Raw genomic sequence first — 12,905 nt, forward strand, 5'->3', positions numbered from 1 at the left:
AGAAATCAGAAATGAGCTTTGTGGGAATCACTGGAACATTGTGTTTCCTCTCTGTGGGTGTGTCTGTCGATTTAAATGAGAACTTGCAGAGCTGTCTGCATAGATAAGACTCATGAATATTTAAGCAGAGCTATTCATCATCTGACCCAACTTGCTCCCTCCTCTTTGGCCAGCTTCATTTTCTCTCTCTTTCTCATTTAATCTCAATCCTCTCGCCACTTTATACCACTCATGTATACCTCTTTTTGCTCTCCTCTCTCATTCATCTCCCTCTGACCTCTCTCTTCTCCCAGGAAAGGGAAGGAGACCCTGCCGTTGTTCCGTCAGTTCTTCAGCTCGGCCTTCAGTCTCACCCATGTCAGCCTGGCCTCTATGAAGCTACCCCCTGATGCCCTGAGGTCAGTTCCCCTATTCTCCTATTCTCCCCTGCTCTCTCTCACACACCTACAGCTCACTAGAATGACAGGGGAAAGTTTAGCTGCACAACACACACTGGTCTCTATGGCACTTGAGACCGAGTTAAAGGGTGTGAACTTCCAGACAGAGAAGGAAGCAAAACGGCCTTTGTTGTAGTAAAACAAGTCAATACCCTTTCCACCTATCACATATTGTTTGTATTTTCTTCCCATTCTGTCTTTCTTTAGGTCTCTTTTCATAGGATTGACCACAAACCCTCACATTAATGACCTTCACCTGGACATCAGTGGCTGTGAGGTACAAGTCTGTCTTTCTGTCTGTTTGTCTGTCACTCTGCACACAGAACATTCAATTCCTGCTGGCCTTTTTAATTTCCCATCTCTATCTCTCTGGCGTTCTTTTCTTATGTTTCAAGTAAGGACTTGGTGTACAGTAGATAAATAGTGCCTGTGGAAACTATTCAGACCCCTTGACTTTTTCCCCATTTTGTTACGTTACAGCCTTATTCTGAAGTTGATTAAGTAAACATTTTTTCCTCAGCAATCTACACACAATACCCCATAATGACAGAGCAAAAACAGGTTTATTTTTTTGGGGCATGTTTATAAAAAATAAAAAACAGAAATACCTTATTTACATAAGTATTCAGACCCTTTGCTATGAGACTCGAAATTGAGCTCAGGTGCATCCTGTTTCCATTGCTCATCCTTGAGATATTTCTACAACTTGTTTGGAGTCCACCTGTGTTCAATTCAATTGATTGGAAATGATTTGGAAAGGCACACGCCTGTCTATATACAGTGCATTCGGAAAGTATTCAGACCCCTTCCCTTTTTTTTTCTACACACAATTCCCCATAATGACAAAGCAAAAACAGGTTTTAATACATTTTTGCTAATTTATAAAAAATAAAATGAAATATCACATTTACATAAGTATTCAGACCCTTTCCTCAGTACTTTGTTGAAGCACCTTTGGCAGCTATTATTACAGCATTGAGTCTTGGGTATGATGCAACAAGCTTGGCACACCTGTATTTGGGGAGTTTCTTCCATGCTTCTCAGCAGATCCTCTCAAGCTTTGTCAGGTTGGATGAGGAGTGTTGCTGCACAGCTATTTATCTAAACACAATTCCCCATAATGACAAAGCATGAACAGGTTTTTAGAAATTTCTAAAAAACAGAAATACCTTATTTACATTATTCAGAAGTATTCGAAATTGAGCTCAGGTGCATCTTGTTTCCATTGATCATATTTGAGATGTTTCTACAACTTGATTCGAGTCCACCTGTGGTAAATGTAATATTTCAGTTTTTAATTTGCAATACATTTCCAAGTACTATTTAATCCATTTTAGAATAAGGCTGTAATGTAACAAAATGTGGAAAAAGTCAAGGGGTCTGAATACTTTCCAAATGCACCGTAATGTTCCACAGTTGACAGTGCATGTCAGAGCAAAAACCAAGCAATGAGGTCGAAGGAATTGTCCGTAGAGCTCCGAGACAGGATTGTGTCGAGGCACAGAAACGATCTTTTCTCAATGTCTCGTCTTATTATGCTTTAAAAGTCCTCCTCCTTCCACACATGTTGTCTCTTTCTCTCTCTGTTCCAGCTGAAATCTGCAGGAGCTGCTGTGATCCAGGAGCTGTTCCCCAGAGTCTCCTCCATCGCCACCCTGGACATCTCTGACAACGGTGAGCACAATGACAGACTGCACCACTATGGCACAGTGTGGTACACTGCACTCTACACCAGTCACGACCCAAAGAGGTCTGAGTAAAAAAATACTCCTTTCTGAACTTAAACAACTTAAACCAAGTAGAAAGTGTGTAGAAATGATAATGAACTTACATTTTTAAATAATGTAATCTCTGAAGATTTTTTCTTCAATCACAGTATTTTCAATATAAAGCTATTAGCAGCACTATTTTGGTTGATTTTGTGGCCTCAAGCCAGTTAACATTTTTCATCAAGAATATGGGCAAAATGTAATTATTGACAATGAAATTGGGAATATTATTACCTTGTCATATAATTGCTACATTTACTATCAATATAGCGTTAAAAATATTTTTCCTGATTGAATTTTGGCCATTATTTTTCGCGATGCGAATATTGGGTCGTGACTGAGACAACCTGGTTCAATTTGGGTCCCAAGGTAAAACCAGTTGAGAACCACTGCTCTACACCACTGTGGCACACACTGGCAATCTGCACCACTCAGTCAGCTTATTTTGTGTGAGGTGGTTGTTTGTGTTTGAGCACATTTTGTATGAGTGGGCTGTGGGCTTGCCACTTTTGAGATAGTTTTGTATTTGTGGGGGCTGTGTATTTGTATTTATTAATGATTCTCATTAGCTGCTTCCAAGGCAGCAGCTACTCTTACTGGGGTCCAGCAACATTAAGGCAGTTATATACAGTTTAAATATGACATGACATTAAATGTCATAACTGTCAGGGATTTCTTCGTTGTCAGACGATATGGCGAAATCATCGTCGGAAATTGAGGACCAAAATGCAGCAGAGTTGAGATAGTTCATTTCGAACATTTAATGAACTCAAAAAGGAACATACAAAATAACAAAAACAAACTCACGATTTCTAGACAGTCCTGTTAGGCTCACTCACGCTAAACAAGAAACAATCTCCCACAAATACACAGACAAACACACCCAACTAATATAGGACTTCCAATCAAAGGCAACACCACACAGCTGCCTTCAATTGGAAGTCCACCCCAATTAACCAAACATAGACATACAACCAACTAGATCAACATAGAAATACATAAACAAGGAACAGTGCCCAAAAACCCCGGAATACATAAATCAAATGCCCTTTTTAGAAAAACCACCACCCCGAACCACATAAACCAAATACCCTCTGCCACGTCCTGACCAAACTACAATAACAATTAACCCTTATACTGGCCAGGACGTGACAATAACACTTTTCACAGCACATTAAGTGTGATCCCTCAGGCCACTACTCTACTACCAACTATCTACAATACAAAATCAATTTGTACGTGTGGGTAGAGTGCGTGTCTTATCATGTGTATGTGTAAGCGTCTGTCTATGCCTGTGTGTGTCTCTTCACAGTCCCCGCTGTTCCATAAGTTGTATTTTTATCTTTTTTTAAATTTATCTGACATTACTGCTTGCATTAGTTACCTGATGTGGAATAGAGTTCCATTTAGCCATGGCTCTACATAGTACTGTGCGCCTCCCATAGTCTGTTCTTGACATGGGGATTGTGAAGAGAACTCTGGTGGCATGTCTTTTGGTGTATGCATGAGTGTCCGAGCTGTGTGCTAGTAGTTTAAACAGACACCTCGGTACATTCAGCATGTCAACACTTCTTACAAAAAACAAGTAGTGATGAAATCAATATCTCCTCCACTTTGAGCCATGAGACATGAGAGATTTGCATGCATATTATTAATGTTAGCTCTCTGTGTACATTTATGGGCCAGCCGTGCTGCCCTGTTCTGAGCCAATTGTAATTTTCTGAGATCTCTCTTTGTGGCACCTGACCACACGACTGAACAGTAGTCCAGGTGCGACAAAACTAGAGCCTGTATGACCAGCCTGGTTGATAGCGGCAGAGCAGTGCTTTATTATGGACAGACTTCTCCCCATTTTAGCTACTGTTGTATCAACATGTTTTGATCATGACAGTTTACAATCCAGGATTACTCCAAGTAGTTTAGTCACCTAAACTTGCTAAATTACAAGATTTAGTTGAGTTTTAGGGTTTAGTGAATGATCTGTCCCAAATACAATGCTTTTATTTTTTTATTTAGGACTAACTTATTCCTTACCACCCATTCTGAAACTAACTGCAGCTCTTTGTTAAGTGTTGCAGTGATTTCACTCGCTGTAGTGGCTGACGTGTATAGCATTGAGTTATCCGCATACACTACCGGTCAAAAGTTTTAGAAGACCTACTCATTCAAAGGTTTTTCTTTATTTTTACTATTTAATTGTAAATAATAGTGAAGACATCAAAACTATGAAATAACACATATGGAACCATGTAGTAACCAAAAAAAGTGTTAAACAAATCAAAATATATTTGAGATTTGAGATTATTCAAATTTCCACCCTTTGCCTTGATGACAGCTTTGCACACTCTTGGCATTCTCTCAGCCAGCTTCATGAGGTAGTCACCTGGAATGCATTTCACTTAACAGGTGTGCCTTGTTAACCTGTTAGGGCTAGGGGGCAGTATCGACACGGCTGGATAAAAAACGTCCCCGATTTAATCTGGTTACTACTCCTGCCCAGTAACTAGAATATGCATATAATTATTGGCTTTGGATAGAAAACACTCCAAAGTTTCTAAAACTGTTTGAATGGTGTCTGTGAGTATAACAGAACTCAAATGGCAGGTCAAAACCTGAGAAGATTCTGTACAGGAAGTACCCTGTCTGACCATTTCTTGGCCTTCTTTGTCATCTCTATCCAAAACAAAGGATCTCTGCTGTTACGTGACACTTCCTACGGCTCCAATGGGCTCTCAGAAGGCGGCAAAAAGCTGAATCGTGGCTTTGCAGGCTCTGGCTGAAAAAAAGTAGCGCGTTTGGGTAGTGGCTGGTTACAGTACTGTGAGACTCAGGCGCGTGCCCGCGTCGACCGAATGCTTTGTTTTCTTTCCTCTGTTTACCTAAACGCAGATTCCCGGTCGGAATATTATCGCTTTACAAGAAAAATGGCATAAAAATGGATTTTAAACAGCGGTTGACATGCTTCGAAGTACGGTAATGGAATATTTAGAATTTTTTTTATCACGAATTGCGCCATGCTCGTGACCCTTATTTACACTTCGGATAGTGTCTTGGAACGCACGAACAAAACGCCGCTATTTGGATATAACGATGGATTATTTTGGACCAAACCAACATTTGTTATTGAAGTAGCAGTCCTGGGAACTGCATTCTGACGAAGACAACAAAGGTAATCAAACTTTTGTAATAGTAAATCGAAGTTTGGTCAGGGCTAAACTTGGTCGGTGTCTAAATGGCCAGCCGTGATGGCTGGGCTAGCTACTGAGAATATTGCAAAATGTGCTTTCACCGAAAAGCAATTTTAAAATCGGACACCTCGATTGCACAAAGGAGTGCTGTATCTATAATTCTTAAAATAATTGTTATGTTTTTTGTGAACGTTTATCGTGAGTAATTTAGTAAATTCACCGGAGGTTTGCGGGGGGTATGCTAGTTCTGAACGTCACATGCTAATGTAAAAAGCTGGTTTTTGATATAAATATGAACTTGATTGAACAAAACATGCATGTATTGTATAACATAATGTCCTAGGAGTGTCATCTGATGAAGATCATCAAAGGTTAGTGCTGCATTTAGCTGTGGTTTGGGTTTATGTGACATTATATGCTAGCTTGAAAAATGGGTGTCTGATTTACATTTACATTTAAGTCATTTAGCAGACGCTCTTATCCAGAGCGACTTACAAATTGGTGCATTCACCTTATAATATCCAGTGGAACAACCACTTTACAATAGTGCATCTAAATCTTTTAACCTCTTACATCTATCTGATTATTTCTGGCTGGGTACTCTGCTGACATAATCTAATGTTTTGCTTTCGTTGTAAAGCCTTGTGGTTAGATTAACGAGAGTCTTGTCTTTAAAATGCTGTAAAATAGTCATATGTTTGAGAAATTGAAGTAATAGCATTTCTAAGGTATTTGAAAACCACTGGATTACACTGGCTGTTGCGTAGGTGGGATGAATTCGTCCCGCCTAGCCCAGAGAGGTTAAAAGTTAATTTGTGGAATTTCTTTCCTCCTTAGTGCGTTTGAGCCAATCAGTTGTGTTGTGACAAGGTAGTGGGGGGGTATACAGAAGATAGCCCTATTTGGTAAAATACCAAGTCCATATTATGGCAAGAACAGCTCAAATAAGCAAAGTAAAATGACAGTCCATCATTACTTTAAGACATGAAGGTCAGTCAATATGGAACATTTCAAGTGCAGTCGCAAAAACCATCAAGCGCTATAATGAAACTGGCTCTCATGAGGACTGCCAAAGGAATGGAAGACCCAGAGTTACCTCTGCTGCAGAGGATAAGTTCATTAGAGTTACCAGCCTCAGAAATTGCAGTCCAAATAAATGCTTTACAGAGTTCAAGCAACAGACATATCTCCACATCAACTGTTCAGAGGAGACTGCGTGAATCAGGCCTTCATGATCGAATTGCAGCAAAGAAACCACTACTAGGACACCAATAAGAAGAAGAGACTTGCTTGGCCCAAGGAACACGAGCAATGGACATTAGACCGGTGGAAATCTGTCATTTGGTCTGGAGTCCAAATTTGAGATTTTTGGTTCCAACCGCTGTGTCTTTGTGAGATGCGGATTGGGTGAACGGATGATCTCCGCATGTGTGTTTCCCACCGTAAAGCATGGAGGATGAGGTGTTATGGTGTGACGGTGCTTTGCTGGTGACACTGTCTGTGATTTATTTCGAATTCAAGGCACACTTAACCAGCATGGCTTCCACAGCATTCTGCAGTGATACGCCATCCCATCTCGTTTGGGCTTAGTGGGACTATCATTTGTTTTTCAACAGGACAATGACCCAACACACCTCCAGGCTGTGTAAGGGCTATTTGACCAAGAAGGAGAGTGATGGAGTGCTGCATCAGATGACCTGGCCTTAACACTCCCCAGACCTCAACAAAATTGAGATGGTTTGGGATGAGTCGGACCGCATAGTGAAGGAAAAGCAGCCAAAAAGTGCTCAGCATATGTGGGAACTCCTTCAAGACTGTTGGAAAAGCATTCCAGGTGAAGCTGGTTGAGAGAATGACAAAAGTGTGCAAAGCTGTCATCAATGCAAAGGGTGGCTATTTGTTTAACACTTTTTTTGGTTACTACATGATTCCATATGTGTTATTTCATAATTGTGATGTCTTCACTATTAACCTATAATGTAGAAAATTGTAAAAATTAAGAAAAACCCTTGAATGAGTAGGTGTTCTAAAACTTTTGATGACCGGTAGTGTACATAGACACACTGGCACACCTAGATTATGTTGGAGAGGCTTCCATTAAAGAACACCCTCTGTGTTCTGTTAGACAGGTAACTCTTTATCCACAATATAGCTGGGGGTGTAAAGCCACAATATATATATATATATATATATGTTTTTCCAGTAGCAGACTATGATCGATAATGTCATAAGCTGCACTGAAATCTAACAAAACAGCTTTTTATCATCAATTTCTCTCAGCCAGTCATCAGTCATTTGTGTAAGTGCTGTGCTTGTTGAATGTCCTTCCCTATAAGCATGCTGAAAGTCTGTTGTCAATTTGTTTACAGTAAAATAGCAATGTATCTGGTCAAACACCATTTTTCCCAAAGTTTACTAAGGGTGGGTAACAGGCTGATTGGTCGGCTATTTGAGCCAGTAAAGAGGGCTTTACTATTCATGGGTAGCGGAATGACTTTTGCTTCCCTCCTGAGGGCGCACACTTTCTAGTTAGCTTAAATTGAAGATACGGCAAATAGGAGTGGAAATATCGTCCGCAATATCGTGGCATGTCAATGTTGATAGACAACAATATTTTTTCACCTCTTCCATACTGACTTTACAGAATTCAAAATTACAATGCTTGTCTTTCCTAATATGATCAGTTATACTTGGATGTGCAGTGTCAGTGTTTGTTGCTGGCATGTCATGCCTAAGTTTGCTAATCTTGCAACTGAAAAAATCCTTCAAGCAATTGGCAATATCAGTGGGTTTTGTGATGAATGAGCCATCTGATTCAATGAATGATGGAGCTGAGTTTGCCTTTTTGCCCTTAATTTCATTTAAGGTGCTCCAAAGGTTTTTTCCATCCTTTCTGTCATTTATCTGTGTTTCATTGTATAGTTTCTTCTTCTTTTTATTTAGTTTAGTCACATGATTTCTCAATAGATTTCGCAGCCAGACTTATTTGCCATTCCTTTTGCCTCGTCCCTCTCAACCGTACAATTTTACAATTCCTCATCAATCCATGGGGATTTAACAGTTTTTACAGTAATTTTCTTAATCGTTGCAAGCTTATTAGTAAAGCAATTTCATAAATGTGTCAAGTGCAGCGTCTGATTGCACCTCATTACACACCACAGACCAACAAGTATTCTTTACAACATACGAACAACATTGGAATCACTACAAAATGTCTTGTATGACCTCTTATACACTATATTAGGCCCAGCCTTTGGATCTTTGGTTTTCCTAGATATGGCTACTATATTGTGATCACTACATCTGATGGATTTAGATACTGCTTTAAAGCAAATTTCTACAACATTAGTAAAGATGTGATCAATACATGTTGATGATTTAATTCCTGTGCTGTTTGTAACTACCCTGGTAGGTTGACTGATAACCTGAACCAGGTTGCAGGCACTGGTTACAGTTTGAAGCTTTTTCTTGAGTGGGCAGCTTGATGAAAGCCAGTCAATATTTAAATCACAGAGAAAATATACCTCTCTGTTGATATCACATACATTATCAATCATTTCACTCATGTTATCCAGATACTGACTTTTAGCACTTGGTGGTCTATAGCAGCTTCCCACCAGAATGGGGTTTAGGTGAGGCAGATGAACCTGTAGCCATATTATTTCAACAGTATTTAACATGAGTTCCTCTCTAAGCTTTACGTGAATGTGGTTCTGAATATAAACAGCAGCACCTCCACCATTAGCATTTCTGTCTTTTCTGTAGATGTTATAACCATGTATTGCTACCACTGTATCATCAAAGGTATTATCTGAGTGAGTTTTAGAGATAGTCCGAATATGAATGTCATCTGTTACTAGCAAGTTATTGATTTCACGAACCTTGTTTCTTAAGCTACATACAGTGCCTTCAGAAAGTATTCAGAACCCTTGACTTTACAGCCTTATTCTAAAATTCACGAAATTCTTTTTTTTTCTTCTCATCAATCTACACACAATACCCATAATGACAAAGCAAACATTGAATTTGTTGACATTTCTGCTAATTTATTACAATTTAAAAATGTAAATATTACATTTACATGAGTTTGGTACTAGTTTGTCACACCTTTATATGTTGAGTTTCTCCCATTCTTCTCTGCAGATCCTCTCATGCGCATGTTATGTATGTTAGTGCAGGGTGAGCTGCACACAGTGGACCTTTCCTACTTGGGCACACCGCCTGAGTGCTAACAGTATATCTCTGGTTCATAGGCACATGATTGCTGCATACAATAGCTGTAGGATCAGCAGGGCAGTTAGAGGGACATAAATTAGGTTACTTACATTGTGTCTACCAACTCCCCTGGGATAATGTACATTTGCTGAAGCATTGTGACAACTTAGCGACACAATGGTAGGTATTAACCGAGTTGGGCTTGGGTCATTGATACGTCCTTGTCTCAACGCAGCTTTATAATGCTGTGAAAGGATCCAGGAACTCAAATTATTTGGGTGGCTCCCATCCTCCTTATAAAATAGGTTTTGTTTCCAAAAGGTTTCGAGATTGTCAACAAAAGTTACACCCGTTGAGCTGCAATAATCAGGTAGCCAATTGTGAAGAGAAAGTGTATATTTGATGTAGTATGGTTTGTGGTTTGTGTTTACAGGGCTGGATGCAGACCTTCTCGCAGTCCTACCAGCTCTCTCCAGACACACCTCCCTAAAGCACCTGTATCTGGGCAAGAACTTCAACATCAAGAGCAGCAGGTAAAGTACTAAAAAGGCACAGTGCGTGTGTGTGGTTGTGTATGGGTGTCTCTTTGTGTGTGCGTGTGTCAGTTTGCTTCACAGCTTGATTTTCCTCAGGCAGACTGGGATGATTACGATAGCGGCAGGAAATGACTAGTGCCAAAGCTCCTGCTGAGTGTAGTCTGAACTGCCTCTCTCCCCATGGCTCTATCTACAGGGTGCTGGAGGAAATCCTACAGAAGCTGGTCCAACTCATACAGGAGGAGGAATGTGTGAGTGAGAATGCGTCACAATTCACACAACATTCACACATTGCACAATATAATATTCCATTTTATATTCACTGATTGTACTGCAGAGTATATACACAAACGCACAAACACTATAGACATTCATTTACTCAGTGAAAACCCATGGTCAAATACTGACATTCACCACACACACATACTGTATTTGACATGGTACTCTCTCAAACTCTTTATCTTCTACAAAATTGTGTTTTCCTTAATGTATATCACTCCATGGCCCTGTTACTGTGGCATGTAACATATTGTGCCTTCTGAATGATTCACTTTGTGTACAAAGCTATGACACATCGCTCTGTTTATTACAAATGCTAAGTTCCTACGTTTCTCCTTAGCACTGCTCCCAACTGTTCCCAGCAGCATTTTACCATCTCTCTCCACTGTCATCTCCTTCTCTGTCCTCTGTCCTGTCCGGCCCTCTTCTTCTGCCTTACCTTTCATCTGGTCTCCACCCTTACCTCTCACCCAACCATCTCACCCCCACTGCCTTGCCCTCTCCCGTCTCCCTCACTCCACACCCTTTCTCTCTCCCTCTTTCCTTTCCCTCCTCAGGCCCTCCAGTCCCTCTCCCTGGCTGACTCGCGGCTGCGTTCTCGCGGTACAGTGCTAGTAAATGCTCTGGGTAGTAACACCTGCCTGCGTAAGGTGGACCTGAGTGGGAACAGCCTGGAGGACATTGGAGCCAAGATGCTGAGCAAAGCCCTACAGATCAACACCACACTCAGGCAAGAGACAGAGAGCGGGAAGGAGAGAGATAGAGGGTATTGTCAGGTATGGTGATGGTTGTTTTTAACACTTCCTCTCCCCTGTCCTGACAGGAGTGTGACGTGGGATCGTAACAACACCTCAGCTACAGGATTCCTGGATGTGGCTCGAGCCCTTGAACAGTGAGACTAAACACACACATGCACGCTCGCACACATACACACACTCAGTCTTCTAAATCCGTTATAGCTCACTATAACTTATTTTACAGACCCCTTTGATGAATTTGTACGCTCAAAATACAGGAAGCAAGAGAGTTGATATAAATAGCTTCCAAGAGACATGGGGATGCCTGAAGCTATGTCTAATTTAGATGTCCTGTTGTTCAGAGAGAATTTTCAGAATTAGCTGGCTAATATATCAACTCAGATACATGTGAACCAAACCTAGCTTACTGTACACATTGAAACTTGCTATCTCAAATGGCCTAGGGTTGTGTTTAGGCTATAGATCACATTGGGTGCAATAATCAAAGCATTACTCATCCTATCACAGTCTAGCAGGATATTTTGGGATGGATTCTTGTGATTAAGGGGTATTTTGGAAGGAATTCCATCCACTGGGAATATTAACCCTTACCCTTGGGTCTGTAATGCAATTTTCTAGAGCTATCTTTCTCTATCTCCTTTATTTTGCTGTCTCCTTCCTCTCTATCCCCTTCCTTTCTTTGTCTTCTTCCTTTCTCTGTCTCCTTCCTAACTCAAACCCCTTGTCTTTCTCTCACCTCCGATGTGTTCTCTCCCAGTAACTTCACATTGCAGTACATGCCCCTCCCACTCAGTGACATCAGCCAGGCGTACCGTAGCGCCCCTGAGAGGACAGAGCAGGCACTGACCAAGGTGGGCTCCTTATGCTCCCATCTAAATCCTCCCTCCAACCCTCTGTTAACCATCCTCTCCTTTACATTTACATTTACATTTAAGTCATTTAGCAGACGCTCTTATCCAGAGCGACTTACAAATTCTTCTGCGTCTCCATTTCCTCTCCTTTCCTCCACTGCTTCCTTTCTCTACTGGCACCATCATTCTCTCTCTCTCCCTGCCCTTTCCATTTCAATTGACTCTGCTTCATTGACATTTTCACACAGTAGTATTGCCTGTGTGAGTGAAGGGTTTTTATCTGTGGCCATCAGATCCAGCGTGCTCTGCTGAGGAACAACCAGACTCAGCGCTTCTCTCAGAGACAGGCTCTACGGCTGCACCAGGGCCTGGTCACCAGCACTGCTGAACAGGTAGCTAATGTACAGTGTATTCTGAAAGTATTCAGACTCCTTGACTTTTTCCACATTTTGTTACATTACAGTCTTATTCTAAAATGGATCAAATATAAAAATGTCCTAATCAATCTACACACAATACCCCATAATGACAAAGCAAAAACAGATTTCTATACATTTCTAAAAAAACAGAAATACCTTATTTACATAAGTATTCAGACCCTTTGCTATGAGGCTCGAAATTGAGCTCAGGTCCATTCTGTTTCCATTGATCACCCTTAAGGTGTTTCTATAACGTGATTGGAGTCCACCTGTGGTAAATTGAATTGATTGGACATGATTTGGAAAGGCACACGCTTGTCTATATAAGGTCCCACAATTGACAGTGCATGTCAGAGCAAAAACCAAGCCATGAGGTTGAAGGAATTGTCCGTAGAGCTCATGAGGCAGGAATGTGTCGAGGCACAGATCTGGGGAAGGGTACCAAAAACATTC

The 12,905-nt window shown here is 40.8% G+C and overlaps 1 protein-coding gene across 1 annotated transcript in view; it reads left to right on the forward strand.

Moving 5' to 3' along the window:
- Positions 1–12,905, forward strand: part of LOC106584134 (capping protein, Arp2/3 and myosin-I linker protein 3) — a 52,016-nt gene that overhangs the window by 14,706 nt on the left and 24,405 nt on the right. Inside the window, exons 16-24 of the mRNA XM_045706340.1 lie at positions 294–398; positions 645–714; positions 2,030–2,111; positions 10,043–10,142; positions 10,342–10,396; positions 10,982–11,154; positions 11,248–11,316; positions 11,940–12,033; positions 12,327–12,425. Of these exons, the coding sequence (XP_045562296.1) occupies positions 294–398; positions 645–714; positions 2,030–2,111; positions 10,043–10,142; positions 10,342–10,396; positions 10,982–11,154; positions 11,248–11,316; positions 11,940–12,033; positions 12,327–12,425 (847 nt within the window). The remainder of the gene's footprint in view (positions 1–293; positions 399–644; positions 715–2,029; positions 2,112–10,042; positions 10,143–10,341; positions 10,397–10,981; positions 11,155–11,247; positions 11,317–11,939; positions 12,034–12,326; positions 12,426–12,905) is intronic.

The sequence above is a fragment of the Salmo salar genome, chromosome ssa23 (assembly GCF_905237065.1).
Source record: "Salmo salar chromosome ssa23, Ssal_v3.1, whole genome shotgun sequence".
NCBI lineage: Eukaryota > Metazoa > Chordata > Actinopteri > Salmoniformes > Salmonidae > Salmo > Salmo salar.